At 38.6% G+C, this 22,936-nt stretch overlaps 1 protein-coding gene across 10 annotated transcripts in view; it reads left to right on the top strand.

Annotated features, from left to right (window-relative positions):
- The first annotated feature begins 841 nt into the window (after positions 1–841).
- SMC5 (structural maintenance of chromosomes 5) overlaps positions 842–22,936 on the top strand; it is a 77,795-nt gene continuing 55,700 nt past the window's right edge. For 3 of the 10 annotated variants that reach the window (XM_045580132.1, XM_036433832.2, XM_036433838.2), the window contains exons 1-4: positions 842–1,145; positions 8,777–8,918; positions 14,759–14,811; positions 22,731–22,893. In XM_045580132.1, coding sequence (XP_045436088.1) covers positions 967–1,145; positions 8,777–8,918; positions 14,759–14,811; positions 22,731–22,893 — 537 coding nt within the window. In that variant the 5' untranslated portion in view covers positions 842–966. Of the gene's footprint in view, positions 1,146–8,776; positions 8,919–10,533; positions 10,575–14,758; positions 14,812–22,107; positions 22,181–22,730; positions 22,894–22,936 lie in introns of those variants that run through there. The other 7 variants (XM_036433834.2, XM_036433831.2, XM_036433830.2 and 4 more) reach the window with 5 other exon arrangements.

Genomic DNA, 22,936 nt, shown 5'->3' with positions numbered 1-22,936 from the left:
TCCCAGTCTGTGTCTTACATTTTCATTACCTTGACAGTCCCTTGAAGTTTAAAGTGTTAATGAAGTCGCTTGCTCTTTTCTGCTCTCCCACACCACAAAGTAAGGCCGGCGATGGGCAGCCCAGGCCTCTTGATTAAACACTGTGGGTTGGAGTGAAGATCACAGCGCCCCTTGTCTTTAATGAAGGGGTTAACTAGAAGCACCCTCTCAGGAAGCCAGGGCATTCTCGTTCCCGCATCCCTAGAAACTTCGGGAGGAGGGAGAAGCCTTCATAAGGACGTGGGGAGCGAGAGCTGGGGATAAATAGGAAGACTCTGTGCGACGACGCAGTGTTTTCACAGAGCCGGAGGGAGGGCGCGGGAAACTCAGCACGACGCTCGAAGGCAGCCCCTGGGCGCGGAGCCCTTTGGAAGTTTTAAGACCCTGGGACCTGAGCGGAAGCAAACGGAAGCACACGGAGCAGAGGACAGAGCCGAAGACCTGCGAGCCCCGGCGGAATCCACGCCAGCCAGACCGGTCTCGCATCGCCCGCCTCGGTCCTCCTGCTGCAAACGCCTCCCTCCGTCCCCCCGCGGGTCCGCTTCCCCGGAGCGCGGAAAGGGCTTTCAAAACACTAAATGGATATCTTTTTCTAGAAAAAAAAAAAAATAATAATAATAATAATATCGACCATCTGGAAATGGCAGGCATGTACAGGAAATTAAGTCCGGTAGCCGAATTCCACTAATCTTCCAGCCGCCCCCCAACGCTCCCCACCTTAGGGCTCCCAGGGCCCGGGCGGGGCGGGGCGGGGCGGGGCGTGCCCACGGCCGCCGCCGGGCCGGACTGCGCAGGCGCGGGGCGGGCTCGCTGGCGGCGTCGCGCGCCGCGCAGTTCGCGCGGGAGCGGGACGTCAGGGCGCCGTGTGTGCTGCTTGGTCGTGGGGAACGGAAGCCGCCGTGGGGGCGGAAGGGGGAAGCCGCCAGGATGGCGACTTCGAGCGGCAAGACCTCGACCCCGACGCCCCCGGCCTCCAAGAGGCCGCTTGCGAAAGATCCCTCGTCGGAGGTCCCGAGCAAGAAAAAGAGTTCGGCGGCGCCGCCCCTGTCGTTGTCCGGACATTTTGTGGAAGGCTCCATCGTCCGCATCTTGATGGAGAACTTCCTGTGAGTGGCCCGCGGCCGCGGGCAAGGCGAGCGGCCCTGGGGGGCGCACGCTGCGTGCGGGTGCGCGCGTGGGTGCGCGGGTTTGGGGGGGGGGCGGACTTGTGCCGGGCTGGTCGGGCTGGCCGCGGTTACCGGCGCCCATGTCCGCGGGCTGCGGAGATGGATGTGTGTGATGGTCGGTGTGCGCGGTGTGTGTCTGGTGGGTGATGCGTTTGTTTTTGTTTTGGTTTGATTCGTTCTATTGAAGGCGTCATAGGCCGGGCTGGGGACGTAGCAGGGATTAGATCTCTGCCCGCTGCAGGTTACGGCCTACAGAGGGAGGACATTATAACCTGTAAATCACACAAAAAAGTATGGGCCCGTGGGATTCCCTGGAAGCAACAGTTAAATCAGAGCATTAGTGATGATGTGGCAGTGGCCAGGCAGATGAAAAATGGTGAAGGAGGTACGGGATGGAGGTTGCAAAGGACAAGAAAATGAATCCGCACTCTCAGTTGTTGGGCCTCCCAACAGACCCTTGACCTTTACAAATCCACTTTTTTTTTTTTTTTTGCCTTGGTTCCTTGCTCTTCTTCCAGACAATTAATCACAATCGTTTTTAGAATTTAATAATATGTTTAAATACACATACCGTGTTAGTAGAGCACCTTACAGTTCTTTTGATCAAATGATTTTTTTTTTTAAGCTTGTACAGAGTGGTGTAAGGAAAACAATTGCAATGACAGAACACCCCCCCCCAAGCATCTATCATGCTAGTTATGGAAGAAGGTGCTTTATGTATACAGGGCTCTCCCATTCTTTATTCGCAACGATTCTTTGAATTACTATTTGAATCCAGATCAGGAAAGACCATCAAATGAAATACCTACCATAATAATGTACACATCCGGATGGCATGGGGGCACAAAGGATGAAGTGGTTACTATCTTCCACAACCGTGAGAAAGGGCTTTTTGTACGGACGTTATAAAAGTCTTAAAAGATGGGAACAGGACTGTAGATAGAAGGAACTGCCTGCAACAGTTTGTTATATTTAGGTATTTTAGTAAGCCATAGGATGTGAGTGAATATGTGAACATAGGTGATACTGCAGAAGTAGTTACATAGGTGATACTCAGGGTCTGTTACATACTGGGTAAGGAATTCCAGCTTCATTCTAGGAAATAGTATGTGATTTATATTATTACTCTGGAAGCAGTGCAAAGGATGAATTTTAAGATTGGAGGCAAGAAGACTTTTGCAATATGAAGGCAAGAGATGATCAGGATTTGAACTTGTTGGGTAGCACTGGGGAGGTAGGAGTGGAAATACAAGAAATTTGACAGAATCTGGCAACAGATTTTTTTAAAAATAAATCTTTATTGTTCAGATTATTACATTTGTTTCTCCTTTTTCCCCCCATAGCTCCCCTCCACCAGGTTCCCACCCCACCTCTGACCTTACCCCCCACTGTCCTCACCCATAGGTGTATGATTTTTGTCCACTCTCTTCCTGAACCCCCACACCTCTTTCCCCTTGAGAATTGTCCGTCCACTCCCTTTCTATGCCCTTGATTCTATTATATTCACCAGTTTATTCTGTTCATCAGATTTTTTATTCACTTGATTTTTAGATTCGCTTATTGATAGATATGTTGTTCATAATTTTTATCTTTACCATTTCTTCTTCCTTAAAGAATACCTTTCAGCATTTCATATAATACTGGTTTGTCAGTGATGAACTCCTTTAGCTTTTTCTTATCTGTGAAGCTCTTTATCTGCTTTTCTATTCTGAATGATACTTTGCTGGGTAGAGTAATCTTGGTTGTAGATTTTTGTTATTCATCACTTTGAATATTTCTTGCTACTCCCATCTAGCCTACATAGTTTCTTTTGAGAAATCAGCTGACAATTGTATGGGTGCTCCCTTGTATGTAACTGTTTTTCTCTTGCTGCTTTTAATATTCTCTGTCTTTTGCTCCTGGCATTTTAATTATGTGTCTAGGTGTGGTCTTCTTTTGATTCCTTTTGTTTGGGGTTCTTTGCGCTTCCTGGACTTGTAAGTCTATTTCTTTCACCAGGTGGGAGTTTTCTGTCATTATTTCTTCAAATAGGTTTTCAGTATCTTGCTTTCTTCTGGCACGCCCATAATTCGGATGTTGGTATGCTTGAAGTTGTCCCAGAGGCTCCTTACACTATCTTAATATTTTTTGATTCTTTTTTCTTTTTGGATTAGGTGTTTTTTGCTTCTTTGTATTTCAAATCTTTGACTTGATTCTTGTGATCCTCTAGTCTGCTGTTGGATCTCTGTATATTTTTTTATTTCAGTTGGTGTATGCTTAATTTCTAGTTGGTCCTTTTTCATATCCTTGAGGGACTCACTAAATTTATTGGCCTTCTCTAGAAAAATTCTTGAAAAACCTTATAACCGTGGATTTGAACTCTATATCAAGTTGGCTTTCCTCCATTTCTTTAATTTGTGACAAGTTTCTTTGTCTCTGCATTTTGGCTGCTTCCTTTAGTTGATAGAGTGGCTTTGTGTGCTAGGTGTCCTATAAGGCCCAGTGGCTCAGCCTCCCCAGTTACCTGAGGTGGACACTCTTGGTGCACCCCTTTGTGAGCTGTGTGCACAGGCTTGTTGTAGTTAAGCCTTGATTATTGTTTTTTATCACTGGGAGGAATTGACCTCCAGGCCAATTGGCTATGAGGATCAGCTGTGTCTTAAGATGGGAAAACTTCTGTGTTGGAAGACACCCTTATGAGACAAGACTTGCAAAAGCCTTTGTGCTCAGCATGGATGGGGCTAAGTCTTAGGACAGAGCAGACAGCAATGGCTTCTTGTCAGCCCTGCCCTAAGAGGCCCCGGGGTCTCAGTATCCCACAGTAATCACTGCAGACATCTGAGATAAAGCCACCCTTGAGTTTCGCCCACTGCCAGACAGTCCATTTTCTCCCCGTATGAGTCTTGGTCTCCAGAGTCTTGCCCAGAACTGGAGTTCAGAGCAGTCTGGAGCTTTTGTCTCCCTCTCGATTGAGAAAGCCATCTGTGTACTTAGTTGCCAGCCCTCTTCACGCACACGCACACGCACGGGTGCCCTTCTGTACCTCTGACTTTTGCAGCTCTTCTGAGTCTCAGTGTGCTTTTCTCTTTCCTTCTAGTTGTAGAATTTACACTTAGCCAGCCTTCCTGTGGTTCTGGATGATGTCTGTTTTGTATTTTACCGAAATTGTAGTTTTGAAGTGGTTGTGTGCGGCAACAATTTCAGTTGTTTACCTATGCCACCATCTTGGTTTCTCCTCTACTATCTGGCAACAGATTAATTGGGAAACATTAGGGTAAAGGAGAATTGCAGCATTGGCTAATTGGTCAAATATGGCATTATTCAGAACTGGGAACACTTCCGGAGAGAATAATAAGCGCCTTTTGGATCCTGTTACTTCAAGTTTCTTGTGAGTGGGGGTTGGGGGGGTCTTCCATAGACAATATTTTAAGTGACTGAGGCTTAAACGAAAGTGTGAACAGATGAGAGATTTGGGAATCATGCATGTAAGTAATTGTTGAAGTTGCAGAAGTTGTGAGTGCCCAAAAGGAAATATAAATAGGAAAAATAGAAGGCCAAATATAAAAGTCCTAAAGGAATACCAACATTTAAGGGTGAGCTAAAGAGGAATTCACAGGCTGAGAAGGAACTGTTCAGGGAGGTGCGAGAAGAACTGTAGGAGAGTATTATCAAAGAAGCCAAGGATAAAGAGTGTTTCAAAAATTTCTGCTACACTGAAGTCAGACAACAGGAGTGAAAAAGAGCCCAATGCATTAAGAATTTGGAAATCTTTGACCCTTTGATGGAGCAGTGGAAGAAGACTCTTGCCGATCATAGAAGAATGAATGAATGTTGAGGGAGTAAAACTTAGATGTGAAGAGAAGGAAAAATCTGGCTGGAAAAGACAGAACTAAAGCTAGGGGAGGTTTTGTTTTCACAGTGAAAAGACTTCTGAATTTTAGGAAAGAAGTGAGAGAGAGAGAAGCTTAGAGAAAAGTGTTCTAGAAAAGAATGGTCAAGGGAAGGATTCCTATGTGTGAACCAAGTCAGTGGGGTTGAGAGTGGAGGGCGAGATTTCTACAATAGGTAGCAGGCACAGCATGTGCAAAGGCTCCATTGGAAAAGGAAGGAAGCCTAAAATAAGTAAAAAAACTGAAATTCATCATAGATATGACTTAGAGGTCTGATTAGAAAAGAGGGGAAAAGGATAGGAGAAAAAGTGGAAGCTAGAGAGAGCTAAATTATTAAGGATCCTACTTATTTTTCTTCATTTTTTTAACAAGTGACATCAGATTTGCATGTCTACCAGCATGATTTGGTGATTGAAGGAGTGTTGTGGATAGAGGTTAAGGAAATGGTAGAATAAAAGATAATTCAAAACTAATGCCTAGGTTTCTGAATGATACCATTCACTAAGAGATCACAAAGAGGTTTTGGACGACAAAGATGGTGGATTTTGTTTTGAATGTGTTAAGTTTGAGTGATAGTTGTGGGTCTCCCAAGTAAAGTTACTGAGGTGGTAATTTATAGATCATCTGAGCTGACTTTCAGCATGTTAGATGCTCTCTGAGGCCATAGAGAATACATGGGATACCAGGCAAAGTATATAAACTGAGAAGAGGTGGGCCTTTGACAATAGCTGTTTCTGGGGAGCTGAGATGAAAGAGAACTCACAGAAAGGGAATTCTCAATAAACATAATGTAGAGTCAGAACAATTCATTATTTTAAATGCAAAGGCTTTGTTTTGCTTTTGGCAACTCTTTCTGTTTGTAATATATATGTGTATTGTATAGACCATAAATTCTCATGCTTTTTTCTGTTGTCTCTATTGTTTTCTTAAATACCATTTTAGTAAGAGCTGTGCAAGAGATTTCACAGCAGAATATTCAAGTGTTAGAAGAATAGGGCTTGTGTGTTGAGATTAAGAAATTCCTCCTCAGGTAATTTTCCAGACGTGTGAAGTTACCCAAAGTTTAACTTTAACCATTATAAAGAGTTCCTTTAAGACACAGCTGATAACAGAATAAAGCATCTGAAAAAAAGTAGATAGATGCTGTGTAGAAGTGTGGGGTTGGAAACTTTCCAGAAAATACTTCTCTTTTACTACCTGTTTTTGTTTTTATTACCACCTGGCATTTCAGAATTATTCTTTTTTTTTTTCTTCTTCTTTTTTTTGTATTCAAGTTGAATGTGTTTGGTTGTTATTTATGTGTAGGGTGTGGCAAAAATAGGTATACATTTGTGAGTATGCAAAACACAGTTTATTCTTGTATTGTTTTCCATAAGAACAACTGTAAACCTACTTTTGCCCCACACTATATTTAGTAGATTAGTACCCTGTTTCCCCGAAAATAAGACAGTGTCTTATATTAATTTTTGCTCCCAAAGATGCGCTAGGTCTTATTTTCAAAGGATGTCTTATTTTTTCATGAAGAAGAATATGGTACACATTTATTGTTAAATGAAAATAAAGGAAATTTATTACCTGCATACTGTAGGGTAGTATGGTAGTTGTCAACACAAACCAGACAAACTGTGAATCCTACAGTATCAAGAATTTACTCATTTATTCAGTGACAATCATGTCATCATCTTCTGGAACATCATCATAACAATCCAATTCCTGAATTTCCTGGTGAATTTCTTGTGACTCCATTTCTTTCAGAATCAGTGGACCAAATGTCTCATGTTTAGCCTGGGGGGGGGTGTGTGTGTCTTATTTTTGGGGGGATGCCTTATATTTCACTCAGAAGGAAACTTGTAAATAGGTCTTATTTTTGGAGGATGTCTTATTTTCAGGGAAACACGGTAGCAGGTAAAACATTTATTCTTGGAAAATTAGTTGTGGGAACAGGATGTTATTTATGAGATTTAATTCAGGATATTCAGAGATAAGCTAGGAAAATATCTGAGTCAGAGTTAGCTTCATATTTTGCCATAGCTGTCCCTGGCCACTAATAAGGGACAGCTATGGCAAAATATGTAGGTAGAGTGCTGGACAGCATGCAGCTTTCTGGCACAGGGAATAGTACAGAAGTACTTGGTGTTGATGCATTCTTGTTTCCTCCCATAGGAATAAATTTTATTTAAACATGGACTATGCATCCTTGGGTGAATCTCTGGCAGCATATTCCAGGAAAATGGATGTAATTTTTTTAAATTAATAATAAAATGAAACCATAGGGTTGATATATAGCTTCAGTTTTCTAATAAGAATAAAAACAATTTGATTGGATTATTTCAAGTATTGGGATATATAAAGTTACTATTAAGCATTTTAGTTTAAAACAAATGAAATGTAAAGTCTACAGATGAGCCATAGCTTCTCTTACATAACACTTAAAAAAATTACTTGTACAGTAGCTTTGATATATTCTTTCATGTATTATAATTGGTTAAAAAATAAACAATATCAAGCTTTGCTTTACTCAAATTATAGTTGAAACAGGCATACGAAATCTATTTTCCTAATGATATTTTCATTTTATTTAATTTTTAAATTTTATTTTTCAATTACATTTAGTATTATTTTATTACTAGAGGCCACAAAACTTGTCCAAGAGTAGGCTTTCTTTCCTCCAGTTGTTGACACCGACACTCGGGACTTGGGCTTCCCTCGTAGACCCTGCTTTGTCAGGAAGGATGTCTGGTCTAATTAGCATATAATGCTTTTATTATTATAGATTAGTTTCAGATGTATAGCATAGTGGTTAGACAGTCATATACTTTACAGAGGAGTCCCCGATATTTCATGTACCCATCTGGCACCATTACATAGTTATTACAATATTGATTATATTCTGTATTCTGTACTTGACATCCCTATGATTGTTCTGTAACTACCAATTGTATTCTTTTTTTTTTTTTAATTGATTTTGTACAGAGAGGAAGGGAGAAAGAGAGTTAGAAACATCGATGAGAGTGAGTCATCGATCAGCTGCCTCTTGCACACCCCCTGCTGGGGATATGCCCGCAACCCAGGTACATGCCCTTGACCGGAATCGAACCCGGGACCCTTCAGTCCCCAAGCCGACGCTCTATCCATTGAGCCAAACCGGTCTCGGCCCAATTGTATTCTTATTCCCTTCACCTTTTTCACCAAACCTCCAACCCAACACTCAGTCTGGCAACCATCAGTTTGTTCTCTGTATCTGTGTCTTTCTGTTTGGTTTGTTTGTTTATATTGTTGTTTATATTGGCTTTTTTATTTTTTTTCCATTAATAGATTTTTTTCCCCTCTAGTTTATTAACAACCTATAAATAACATTAAATATGTAAGATTAGCTGCTTGGCTTTAAAGGAATTTAAACCTATAAATCACATGTGTCAAACACAAGGCCCGCGGGCCAAATCCATCCCGCCAGGCCTTGCAATGTGGCCCGCACCGCGCTGTCATCACTGCACTCCGCTGCGTTACCATCACAATGACAGTTTATGACTGTTCAGTAAACCATTCGGCCCGCGATTTAGGCTGGATTTTAGATTTTGGCCCCTTCTCTGATTGAGTTCGACACCCCTACTATAAATGATAATGTAAAGCAAGAAAAAATGCTTTTGCAAAGAATATATTCTTCACTTCTTTGCTTAGTAATTTTACCTCTTTATAATTTAGAACATATGATATCTGTGAAGTGTGCCCTGGACCCCACTTGAATATGATTATTGGAGCTAATGGAACGGGAAAGTCCAGCATTGTGTGTGCAATTTGCCTTGGATTAGCAGGCAAACCTGCTTTCATGGGACGGGCTGATAAGGTGAGTTAACATAAGTACTTTTTTAAAAATTTCAAAGTGGTGACTTGCTTTAGTAAGAAATTCATTTCTACATTTCAGTTTCTTGGGTGTAACAAAAGTATAATGCTTGAATTTAAAGAATGAAGTTGGCAGGTAGAGATGCTGGGAGGATATTACCATTTCTAGAAATATTTTAGGCTATCAATGGAGAGAATTCTCTAAGTATACAATACTTGCATTTATGAGTGTAAAAAAATTTTTTTCTTTTAATGTATTGCTCGGCTTGTAGAAAGGTAAAGTAATTTACCAGGCAGAAACAAAATAGTATGGATCTGAAAACTTAAGCAAGCTCTACAAGTGTTTCCCTAGGGGTATTTGCTTACCTTCTACCTTAAAGCCTAGCTTTGAATTAGATCCATGGGATAGGGAGCCCTGAAGGTTGTGGGGAAGGGCTAGAAGATAAAACTAGAAGCCAAGTACTATGTGTAGCACAGAAAACACACTGTCAGAATGGGACAGCGGGGTTGCTTACTCTTCTCATTTTAACTCTGAATATAGTAGAGAGAAAAATAGGAACTCTTCCAATGAATTCTTAACCAAAGGCCTTAATACATGTTTGGGGCCAGAATTCATATAACCTAGGTATATGGCCAAAATATCATAAATTGTAATTTTAGTTTAGAGTGGTCAATTAATATTATCTCTAGGCATTGGCAGAAGCATATGTAAATCCTCTTAAGGAAAATAGCTTCAATTCTCAAAAGTATTCATACAGAAAGGTGTAAGAAATTCATGAATTCATAACCAAAAATCACAAAACATAGGAGGAAATGGATTTCCAAAAATAAAAGCTAACAAAAATATCAGACTACAAAATCAAACCTACAAAGCTTATAGATAGCATAAACTAGGAATCTTTAGTGTAAGGAAATAAAAGAAGGCTGTAAGAGTAATAAAGGAGCCCTGCCAGTGTTGAATGTCAACCTGTGAATGAGGTCATGGTTCGATTCCTGGTCAGGGCACATGCCTTGATTGTGAGCTCGATACCCAGTAAGGGGGGAGCAAGGAGTGCAGTGATGATTCTCTTCATTGATGTTTCTCTCCTCCCTTCCTGTCTCTGAAATCAATTTTAAAAATATATTTTAAAAAAGAGTAACAAAGAAATAAGTAACAAAAAATTTAGGTAAATTTGAAAAAGAATTAAATAGTACTTAAAGATATATTAATTGAAGAGAGAAACTTAATGGATTTGTAAAACAACAAAGCAGACACATTTGAGAAGAGAATTTATAAACTAAAGTACTTGAAATTTTTTCTTAAATGAAGAAAATCAAGGTTGAGGAATGATAAGTAAAGGATGACAATCCATTTTTTTTTTTACTATACAATGAGAGATAATATAAACTAAGAAAGAGGCAATATTTGAAGAAGAAATGACTAAGAATTTTCCAGAAACATTGAAATTTTGGATTCTCAAACTCAAGCAGTAAAATAAAAAGAAATACAAAAGTAGAAACATTGTAGTGAATTAAAGAATATCATGCACAGTAGTAATATGTTTTCAGAATGATGAGACAAAGAAACTTTGAAAGTATGTAATTTAGGAAGAAGGAATATGGTCCCAGTAGGAAAGTCTGAGATGTAAGAAGAAATGGTAAGCAAAGGAATGATAAACATGTGAGGAAATTATATAAAAACCATCAAATAACACTAATATCTAATTTGTAAAGTTTCAATAAAAAAGATAAAACTGTTGCCCTTTCTGGACAACTAGAATGGAGTTAAAATATTCTATGAATTTGTGGTGTTGGGAAGTTAAGATAATTGATTAACTTCAGAATTTATTAAGTTAAATATGCATCTTAAAATTTCTAGGGTAAATCACTAAAACAATTGAAATTTATAAATCCTCTAAACAAGAAAGGTAAAGAAGTAGAATGAGAGAGGGGAGGAAAAACAAAACAAACAAACAAACAAAAAAAAAACTCAAACAACCCAGAAGTCTTCAGAATGGAGTAGAAGACAAGATCAGTAATATAGAAAATAAGATTATTAAAAAACATAAAATAAGATTATATATAAAAAAAAAAATCATGCAGCCCTAGCTGCTTTGGCTCAGTAGATTGAAGGGTCCCAGGTTTGATTCCTGTCAAGGGCACATGCCTAGGTTTCGGGCTCAATCCCCAATAGAGGACATGCAGGAAACGGCTGGTCAGTGATTCTCATCATTGATGTTCCTATCTCTCTCTCTCTCCTCTCTTTCTCTGAAATCAATAAAAATATATTTAAATTTAAAAATATATACACGTGCGCACACACAGACACACACACACACACACTAGAGGCCCAGTGCATGAAAATTCTTGCACTGGAGGGGGGTCCCTCAGCCCAGTCTGCCCCCTTTCAGTCTGGGAGTCCTCAGGGGCAGGAGGTGACTCAGCGATCAGGGGAAAGTGACGCCCCCATCACACCTCTGCTACTGCCACTGCCAGTAGCGCAAGCCTTGGCTGGCCTGATTATCTGAGTCTTGGGCCAGCTTTGGGCTGGCCCTGGGCGGCTGGGCAGCTGCCATCCGAGGCTTGCCTGGGCCTCGGCTGGCCCTCCTTGCCTGAGCCTCAGTGGAGGGTGCAGGATGACCTGAGGCTCCCGCTGGAGCTGAGGAGACTCGGGTGGCAGGCTCACGGAGAGGCTGTCCCTCCTCCTGCTGTGGGTACCGTCATCTTGTGACAGTGTGATGGTCAATTTGCACGTTACCTTTTATAATATAGGATTTTTTTTTCATGCAAATAGCACTGGCCAGATTATTATGATCTTTTAATGCATAATAATCGGGCCACTCTGTGTATATCCTATATAATAAAAGGCTAATATGCATATTGTCCCCTCAAACAGGAGTTCAACCAGCAGGCAGGCAGGCTGGCCAGACTCCACCCATGCGTGAATTTACTGGGCCTCTAATATATAGATGCGCGCACGTGTGCGCACACACACACACACACACACACGCTGAGTGGCCAGATTATTATGCGTTCAAAGATCATAATTGGACACTTAGTATATAGCTATTGTAATATAACTATAAATATTGGGATGTATCTCTCACATCGATGCTTTTCTCCTCCTCCTGCTCCCTAAAAATCAATGGAAAAAATATCCTTGTGCGAGAATTAGTTCTGCTGATTTTGCTTAAGTGTTTTGGAGCTAGGTTATGTGAATTCAAGTTGAGAACTGAACCTTAGTTCTGTTGATTGATGTGAGAGAGACATATCCCAACCCTGGTGGGGGATCAAACTGGTAACCCAGGTATATGCCCTTGACTAGGAATCAAACCCATTACCCTTTGGTGCTCAAGCTGGTGCTAAATCAGCAGAACTCAGTGAGAAATGAACAGATTGCACAATCACAGTGTGAAGGCTATTAATAAATCAATGACATAAGAAATAGTAAGAATATAGGCATAGCTCACAGATTTTGTAAGTTCACTTCTAACCATCACAGTAAAGTGAATATCACACTGATATTTTTGTTTCCCAATGTATATATAAAAGTTATGTTTATACTATACTATAGTGTAAGTGTGCAATAGCATGTCTAAAAGTAAAAGACCGAGTGTATATACCTTAATCAAAAAATACATTATTGCTAACCATCATATTAGTGTTTAGCAAATCATAGTATTTTTGGCATAGATAGACTTGTTCAAAACAGGGTTGCCACAGAACTTCAGTGTATAAAAAAATAATAAAATGCAATATCTGCAGTGTAATAAAATGCTGTACCCCTGTAGAGATCAACAATTAAGCTTTAATCAGTGGTCATGTTATAAATGCTATACTCAATTGGAAAGGGTACGTTCTTTTTTAAGTACAAATAAAACGTTTCTAAAAACCATCTACTGAGCCATAAAGCATATATCAAAAATATCAAATAATTTTTACCACACAGACCATATTCTCTGACCACAATGCTATTAAGAGAGAAACAGTAATAAGATAATTAATTTTTTTGGAATTAAAAAATATTTGTTTGGAATTAAAAAATAATACACAGGTCAAAGAAAATTCTTAATGGAAATTGAAAAATTAATAAATTTATTTCATTAGCCTTTTTGAAAACAGGTTTTGGTTTTGTGGTACTTATATCAAAGAATGAACAATGATATAAGTACCACAAAACCAAAACCTGGTTTCAAAAAGACTAATGAAATTAGTAACTTCTGAGAAAGTAAAGTGGAGGGGGTAGGTAAAGAACAAAATATAAAGGAATGAATAAAAGTAATAGTTAGTATATAACGTGATCCAAACAACTTCCAAATTTAAGTGGCTTGAAAATACAAAAGGTTAATTCTTGCCCTTGCTATTTGTAGGCCCTTTGTGGTCATTTACGTACCTAGGCTAAGAGCCACAACTTGTATCAGAAAAAAATGAGCAAAAGCAATTCTACCATGGGCTTGGAGAACCAGAATATTCATGAACTGCCAGAATATTCATGAACTGCCCTGATAATTACCACTGGGGCATTATCAGAATGCAGCAGAGAGTTAAAATATTCTAAGAGAATATTGACAATTTTATGCCAATAGATCTTAAATTTTTAAAAAGTGAATATGTAGGTTTCTACAACTAAATAAATTACTGAAGCTGACTCGTAACTAGAAAAAATAAATGAGCTGTTGCATTTTTCTAGAGCACCAGATAATTATGGATTAGTTCAATAGCAATAATTTATTATGTATAGTATATGACTCTAGGTACCAAAAATCAGTCAATGAAAGAATAAAAAAATTGTAAGTCTGTCTCACTCATGAATATAGAGGCAAAAATCTCAAAAAAAAAAAAAGGGGGGGGGGGAGAGAAACTTTAGCCTGCTGAATTGAATACATAAAATGCATAATACATTATGACCAAATTGAATTTATTTAACACATGGGAGATTGATTGAACATTAGAAAAATTAACGTAATATATCATGTTTTAAAGAACTGTATGATCATCTCAATTGATGGAGAAAAAAAAGTATTCAGTTAAATTCCAAAGTAATTTATGAGTTAAAAACTCTTAGGAATATACAGGATCTTAATTTCATAAAAGAAACTGTGGGCATGTGCCCATACCAGGAATCAAACCCAAGACCATGTGATGCACAGATGATGCTCCAACTAACTGAGCTGCACTGGCCAGTGCAGACAAGTTTTTTTTTTTTTTTTTTCCCCCCCTCCCCCCCCCATCTTCCCGTGACTCAGTTGTGAAGATAATTATTGTCTGATTTAAAAACCAATTTGATTTTGATTTTTAGGCCCAGGGTTTGTTTTCATGCTTATGCTCATATACATATAGAAACTAGCTCAAATAGTCTATGTACATTGTACTGAAGTTTTTTTATTCTGTATATTGCTTTTTTTTTTTTGAAAAAAATACTTGGTGACACTTATGCCCTAATAACAGGATAAGTAATATTGGATTAGTTGTTAATAATATTTAATCTGTGCAGCTCCTTTGAAGTTTCCAATGGTAATGAGATTGGGTATATATTTCTTTGTGATTATTCTATAGAAACTGTTTTCCCACTGGCTTGCTTTCTTCTCTCTGAGAGTGTGTTTGCTAAGGACACTGGTTCTGGAGCCAGATTATCTGGGTTTAGATCCTTGCTCTGTCCCACTTATGAGCTTTGTAAGAGGCTGTCTGGCAATAAATGGTAACTAATATTATTATTGCTTTTTGTGAGTGGAAATAATGAAGGGGCTTTTCCTACAAAAAAGCTTTTGAATGAATATTGATCTGACAAATATTAATGATATTTCTAGATCTCCTGACCTGGAAATGTCATCATACAGTTCACTTTGGTTTTTTTTTATTTCTTAGGTTGGCTTTTTTGTGAAGAGAGGCTGTTCCAAAGGCATGGTTGAAATTGAATTGTAAGTGCTAAAATCACTTTTTTTTTCTATACTTTTTTATTTTATGTTCATTCTCTCCTGGAGACTTTAGAAAAGAATAGTCCTAATATATAAAATGTCAGGGGCTGTTATGACCAAAACAACTGGACGAACAACTAAACAGCAGGCAGTGTGAGGCAACCAGGCCAGCAGTTGGGGGCGACCAGGCTGGCAGGGGTGCAGTGAGGAGTGACCAGGCTGGCAGAGGGAGAGCAGTTGGGAGCGACCAGGCTGATGAGGGAGCAGGTGGGGGCAACCAGGCCAGCAGGGGGGGCATTTCAGGGTGACCAGGCTGGCAGGGGTGCAGTGAGGGGCGACCAGGCTGGCAGAGGGGGGTGGAGTGAGGGGGAGACAGTAAGGGGTGATGGGGGGGGCAGTGAGGAGTGACCAGGCCGGTAGGGGGAGGGGAGAGGCAGGCAGGTGAGCAGTTAGTAGCCAGCGGTCTTGGATTATGAGAGGGATGCCTGACTGCCGGTTTCCGACATTCCCCGAGGTGTCCCAGATTGGAGAGGGTGCAGGCTAGGCTGAGGGAACCTCTCCTCCCATGCATGAATTTTGTGCACCGGGCCTCTAGTAATATAATATTATGATATAAATATTGGAAAATTTCTAGAATACTTAATCCAGATAAGGTTTTTTTTAATGCATCTTTAAAACCTAAATTATAAGAATTTTCTTTTGGAAAAATAGTTAAGGAAATTATAAGTTTATGGGAGATAATGAAATAGAAATATATTCATCGTTGAACATTTAATTTTAAGTTGCAGTATTTTTTAAAATTTAAGTTGTCTGTGTGTGCTGGCTGATTTTGAAAGTAATGCTTGTTGAATGCAACATAAAAGTGTATAAAGTTGAAAATGAAGGCCTTCTCGAAATAACCCTTACTTCTAGAAATAACTGCTGTTAATAATTTAGTGAATCTCATGCATAGCAAGTATTTGGCACCTCAGTCTCCATTTTTCATATCCTTCTTCATGACAGATCAATAATTCATTGGAGTATTTTTTTCCTCGAGCTTAGATGTTATCAGTTTACCACATTTGGCAGCCCTTTCTTTTTTTTCTTTTTTTTTATTTCGGAGAGAGGAAGGGAGATGGAGAGAGAGATAGAAACATCTATGATGAGAGGAATCATTGACTGCTGCCACCTGCATGCTCCCCACTGGGGATTGAGCCTTCAACCCAGGCATGTGCCCTGACTGAGAATCAAACTGTGATTTCCTAAAAGGTTGATCCTCAATCACTGAGTCATGCGAACTGGGACATTTGTTTCTGTCTTATATAATTGTTTTCTATTTCATTAATTTCTACTATCATCTTTATTAATTTTTCTTTAAACCTTTGGTTTCTTTGCTCTTTTTCTGATTTCTTTAAATGGATTTTTTTTTTTTGTACTAATTTTTAATCTTTTGTTAAGGTTAAAATTTTCCTCTCAGTATTTAGTTCCACTTCCCAAATACTTTTTTAAGTTAGGTTTATTTGGCTCACTGCAGCAGGGGAAGAAAGTCTCCAGAGAAACCCAGGGCATCCCAGTACTAGGAGTTGAGCGGGACCTCTTAGAAGATCTGGGCTTGTGTTGGTGAGACTAAGAAAGGATTTGGAAAGCAGGGGCTGTTCTGGATTGCAGTTTGTTGAAAAAAGGGTGTGGGCAATTAGATGATCAGGTCTCCATAATTTGATAGTTAATTATTCATTATTTATCCATAATGATCTAATAGGCAGGAAGATGAAAATGGGGTCTGTAGATAGCATTAATAGGGGAGCAGGATTCCTGTGAGTTGGAAAGGGAAATGTTTAGTCTCATTTTTGATTTCAGAGTGGCGCCCTCTCTGTCTTGTTGAAATGTAGATGGATATGGAGGATCCTTGTAGTACATTGTTTCTATTCAGTGGGCATTGTCTGTGTTCAGTTGAATACATCATAGTTTGGCTGCCAGCAAGGCTGGTTTTTGTTGTCTTTTGTTTTCATTTTTTTATTGTTTTTTAAATATATTTTATTGATTTTTTTTTACAGAGAGGATGGGAGAGGGATAGAGAGTTAGAAACATCAATGAAAGAGAAACATCCATCAGCTGCATCCTACACACTCCCCACTGGGGATGTGCCTGCAACCAAGGTACATGCCCTTGACCAGTCTGCAGGCCGACTCTATCCACTGGGCCAAACCATTTAGGGCTGTTTTCATTTTTTCACAAACCTCCTGGTAATGTCTTGGAGGTATCTCTGTACCTTGGCGTTGCCTGCATGGCTTTGGCTGACTGCCTTTACTTCCTCTATCTCTTGATTTCTTGCAAGTAGGGAACGTTGGATTCCTTTCCACACTAACATCCTGGGTATCTACAAGGCTCATTGAGAGGTCAGTGCAGTGCCCTGAGACCTTCAATGGTTGCCTCATCTGGTGTCATCTATCTAAACATTAACAAGACAGAGAAATAAGAAAGCATAGTTTTATCCATTTTAAACATGAGACATTGCCCCCTCAACTCTCGTGTGACTCAATTTCCTTGAGTGATTCAGAGATTCAGATATCACAATTCTGTTTGCAATTCTATAAGAATAATATATGCAGTAAATGACCATTAGACCATTCTCCCTCCAACCCCCAATGCTCTTTTATGCAGAGACACATCAAAGTTTGATCGAGTATTAACAATGAAAACATACATTTTTGTGCTTTTTGGAAAGAAACTCTTGCATTGCTTTGAGTAGAACCAAGCTGTATGAAATAATAGCAGCTGTTATTTTTCTTTGTATTTGTTTGCTTGTTTTAGCAGCTGTTATTTTTAAGACCTTTTAAATGTGTCAAATGCTTTGCATAGTTTTTTCACTTAATCCATGCAGCCACTCTGTGAAATTAGTATCATTATCTCCATTTTATAAATGAGGAAGTTGTCACTCAGATTTGAAGTAACTTGCTCTAGCCCTCTCAATCAGAGTAACAAAGCAAGAGTCACAACCAGGCCTGTGTGAGAAATTGGGTACTTCAGCCTTCAGAGGTATCCCACTGTGGATATCTGTGCCATGGGAGCTTCGGACGTACTTTGAGCCCCTCTGGGCCTGGCAACTTCTAACTCACCTTACCCATGATGAATGATCGCCACCTTAGTGGCCAGGAGAAAACGCATTCCTAGTCAAAGTCCTTGCCCCCTCACTCCTCAGCCTCCCTCATAGCTCCTGCCTCCTGAGAGTCCAGCTCAGAAATTGTGTGAACACAAACTCAGGCAGCCCTGCAAAAAAAAGGAGTGGTCGCATGATGCCAAGCCTGAAAACCTGGGCCAATTTGAGGTAACCAAAGGTACTTCAAGCAGGCTAAAATGTTTTTCTTCACCCAAGAATCCTCTAGGTCAGGGTTTTTTCACGCGCTGAGCTGGATGCTACTGTTTGGCTTGGTGATATCATCATGACAACATCTGAGAAATCTGCCTTCATGAAACTCCCTCCTCCCTGTTACATAGGTCTTGCAATTGTTCCATGATTAGATCCTCCTGGTGTGTTGTTCATGTCCTGGCCACCACCTTTATGCCACTTAGAGGAACTCCCATCTCTGGGATTCATAAGGATAAGTGATATTGTAGCAGGAAGAGCTGGAGAAGAGACTCAGGAGGGAGGGTGGAGGTCAGCTCACAGGGAACACCTCCAAATGACCAAGACATTCGGAGCATGGTACCTGGGGCATGGATTTACTCACAGTTGTACCTATACACAAGCTCTGTGCCAGGTCTTGTTGGACTGCAACACATTCAAAATTCACCCAGTGAATTAATTGGCAAGGGCTGCCATAGGACCACAGAGTGGCTCAAACAACAGAAATTTATTTTCTCACAATTCTGGAGGTTAAAGTCCAAGATCAAGGTGTCAACTGGGTTGACTTCTGATATTTGTTGTGTATTTGTCAAATATAGCTGTTATTATGTTAAGGTATATTTCCTCTGTTCCCAGTTTGCTGGAAGTTTTTGCCATAAATGCATGTTGGATTTTGTCAAATGCCTTTTCTTCATCTATTGATACCAAATTATTTTTATTCTTCATTTTGTTTATGTGGTATATCACATTATAATTGATTTGGGAATATTGAACCAACCTTGTATCCAGAGAATAAACTTTACTTGATCATGGTGTGTGATCTTTTTAATGTATTTCTGAATTTGGTTTGTTAATATTTTGTTGAGGAGTTTTACATTTTTGTTCATTAGGGATATTAGCCTGTAATTTTTCTCTTTTTTATAGTGTCTTTGTCTGATTTTGGTATCATGGTAATGTGGACCTTCTAAAATGAGTTTGCATCCTTCACTTCGATTTTTTTTTTTTTTTAATAGTTTGAGGATAGATAGATATTCATTCTTTGAATATTTGGTAAAATTCACCTGTGAAGCCATCTGGTTTGTAGTTTTTGTTTGTAGGGAGGTTTTTTTAATACTAATTTAATTTCATAAGTAGGTGATTGGAGCATTTAGTGCATTTACATTTAAAATAATTGTTGATAGGTTTGTAGTTATTGCCATTTGGATGTTTTTAAGTTGATGGCAGCTTAATTTTGAACATATTCTAAAGCTACTAAAATTTTTTATTCATTCTGCCCAGATTTATGTTTTGTCATTTTTTTTAACTTCTTTTGTGCATTTGTGTATCTGTTAACTTATTGTAATTACACGTGATCTTTCTACTTTTGTCTTTTGACCTTTGTAGTAGGTTTATAGTTGGCTAATCTGCTGCCTTTACTATGAATTTAATTTTTTCAATGATTTTTTCTTATATTTTTAATCATATTTTTTATCTTTTCTGCTTAAAGAAGTCCCTTCAACATTTTCTGTAATACTGGTTTAGTAGTAATGAACTCCTTTTTTCTTTTTCTTATCTGGGAATCTCTTTTCTCTCCTTCAATTCCAGTGATATCTTTGCTGAGTAATCTTTGTTGTAGGTTTTTGCAGCTGATAGTCTTATATGAGCTCCCTTATATGTAGCTAATTGCTTTTCTCTTGATAGTTTTATAATTCTCTCTTTGTCTTCAGTTTTGGGGATTTTAATTGCGATGTGTCTTGGTATGGACTTCTTTGAGTTTGCTATCTTGTTTGAGACTCTGTGCTTTCTGGACTTGTAAGTCTGTTTCCTTTGTCAGAATAGGGAAGTTTTCTACCTTTCTTAACTCCATTGCATTTTATTCTCATTATTTGTTCAAATAGGTTTTCAATCCCTTGCTCTTTCTTATCTCCTTCTGGTTCTTCTATGATGCAGTTGCTGTAACATTTGATGTTGTCCTAGAGTTCCTTTAACTGTCCTTATTTTTAAAAATTCTTTTATCTTTCTGCTGTTCTGGTTTGGTGTTTTCCGCTACCTTATCTTTCAGATGTATTCTTAATAGCTTCTATATCTTTGTTGAGGTTCTCACTGAGTTCATCTATTCCCCCCGCCCCCCCAAGTTTATTGAGCATCCTTATAAACCGTTTTGTTTTGTTTTTAACTCTTTATCTGGTAGATTGTTTGACTCCATTTCATTTAGTTCTTCTTCTGCAGTTTTGTCCTGTTCTTTCATTTGGATATTTTTTTTGTCTCTTCATTTTGGCTGATTCCCTGTATGTGTGTGTATGTGTTAGGTAGATCTACATTTCCCAGTCTGTGCAGAGGTCTTGTGTTGTAGGTGTCCTATGAGGCCCAGTGGCACAGTCTCCCTGTTCATCTGAGCCCTTTGCTCCAGGAGTGTCCCTTATATATGTGTGTCTTCCTTTTGTAGGTGAGCCTTGATTGCTGTTGGCACATCAGTGGGTGGGATTGTCCATGCTGACTGATTCTGACTGTTCACCTTGACTACAGCAGACAAGTTGTTTTGTGGGGACTGACTCCATGGAGTGGGAGTACCTTTAGTGGGGTTCTGGTGCCAGCTGAATCCACTTTCAGCTGTTGTTGTTTGTGGACCTGGTTGGATGTGCTGTGAACTTGCCACTTGGTTTATTGGTTCTAGAGCAGTGGTTCTCAACCTTTTTAATGCTAAGACCCTTTAATACAGTTCCTCATGTTGTGGTGACCCCCAACCATAAAATTACTTTTGTTGCTACTTCATAACTATAATTTTGCTACTGTTACTGAATCATAATGTAAATATCTGTAGGTTTATTTTTTATTTATTTTGTTTGAGACTTAATGAGATTCTTCAGCCTGTGATTTGGAAATTTTATCTGTTTATAAAATCTTCAAATATTGCCTATGACCCATTCTGTCTTCCCTCATTTGTAGAACTCATTAAACAGATGTTAGACTTTCTTAGTCTGTCATCCATATCTCTTAACAGCTTTCACATTTTTCTTCTTTTTATGTCTTTGAGTAGTGTGGGTTTTTTTCTTAGATCTTCTTGTTTACTGCTTATATTTTCAGTATTTTCTTAAAATACCATAAACATATATATTTTATTCTGGAGTTCATTAATTCCAATGTAATTCTACTTTCTACTATAATATTTCTGCTAGTTCTTAACTCTTGATGCTTTGGTGTGTGTTTTTCCAGTGAGCCAGTGAGATGCTCCTTTATCTGTGTTAATTCTTTGAGGATTCAGGTAGATTCCTACAGAAAGAATTTTTATTAATTTCCGTCACAGACCATTGGACACTTTGAATCAATATATAGAATTTTCAGCATGAGGGTTTTTTTAACCTCTGTAGGCATGTCATTTAACTTCAAGGTGCATTTCTGTTTGAGACTGACTTGTTAGTAACTTTTGGGGGAGGTTGTTTGTGTTTTTTTTTTGCTTGTTTCACAGTTCAAGCCATAGTTTAAGACAGGCACCTTGGTGCCCGGGTGGTAGTGAAGGAGTATTTCTAGTTTGCACTTACACAGAGGATATATAGCCTTTGGGGGATGGTTTTAATTAGACTGTCTACCATTGTAGCTCTGCGCTGTATTTGCAACACCCCTTTACTGTAAGATCATGAATGTGCAAAATTACTCTTTTGCCAGATGCCCTCAGGGTGAAAACCCACTTCATTTTTTTTTCACTCTTGGGTTCCTACTTGGGATTTTGACCAGAACTCATTTCTTTCATGCTAACTCATAAGTGCATTTATGAAGATATTTTATCTGTCAATTTTTGTTGTGTTTGTAGCAAGATGATTTTAAAAAGTCTACTTTATTATTCATTTTGCTGGAAGTGAAAGTTTAAAACAACATTTTTTAAGTCCTAAAATCTTACTATTTGGAGAGTTCTGATTATAGGATAATCTATATATACAATACAATGTTTGTAAATTGTCATATAGCTATTGGAGACTAATAATTTGCCTTTTTACCACATGCTGCTGATTCCCAGTGAAGATGAATGAATAGATGGGAAGTATGGTGCAGTAATATTCCTAAAAGCAAGAATAAGTAAATACCCTTCTTTTAGGTTCTTTATCGTTTAATGTCCCTAGATAGCCATGTGATATAGTCCCCTCTGAATTTGTAGTGGGGTACATAATGAAGAGAAGCCATGGACAGGCTAGTTTTGATGTCTGAAATGCATATTCAAGAATTGGTTTAATTCATACATTTCCCAAGTAGAGGGATTTTCAAGGTTTGACTGTTACATGCTTTTATATACCAACCCATTTTTAATTGCAATCTGATTGGATAGTAGCATAATGATAACCAGATATGTGAATCCTCTGGCAGTGTTTGGGAATTAGTATTAAAACTTATTTCAATTTTATTTTAAGTTTAAATAATTTTGAATATTGAAAAAAATACTAAATTATGTATTAATACTAATAAAATGTCAAAGTTTTCTTCTCTAGATGGATAAAAATATCAAAAGAAATAAAAATTATTATAATAATCCTTTTCAGCAACCTTTGGTGCAAGAGTATCTTGAAAATTTTATTTCTGAAATAATGTATGCATTTTGAATGTAAATGTTTTAAAATTATTTTTTAACTAGGTTCAGGAGTTCTGGAAATCTTATTATTACTCGTGAGATTGATGTGGCAAAAAATCAGTCCTTTTGGTTCATCAACAAAAAATCAACAACCCAGAAAGTAGTAGAAGAGCAAGTTGCAGCCTTAAATATTCAAGTGGGCAATCTTTGCCAGTTTCTACCTCAGGTATGGAGAATTAAATGTAAAGGTAGGAAAGCTTTGTATATAG

Source organism: Pipistrellus kuhlii, unplaced genomic scaffold (assembly GCF_014108245.1).
Source record: "Pipistrellus kuhlii isolate mPipKuh1 unplaced genomic scaffold, mPipKuh1.p scaffold_m20_p_12, whole genome shotgun sequence".
Classification (NCBI taxonomy): domain Eukaryota; kingdom Metazoa; phylum Chordata; class Mammalia; order Chiroptera; family Vespertilionidae; genus Pipistrellus; species Pipistrellus kuhlii.
This window is presented reverse-complemented; position numbering and strand designations above follow the sequence as displayed.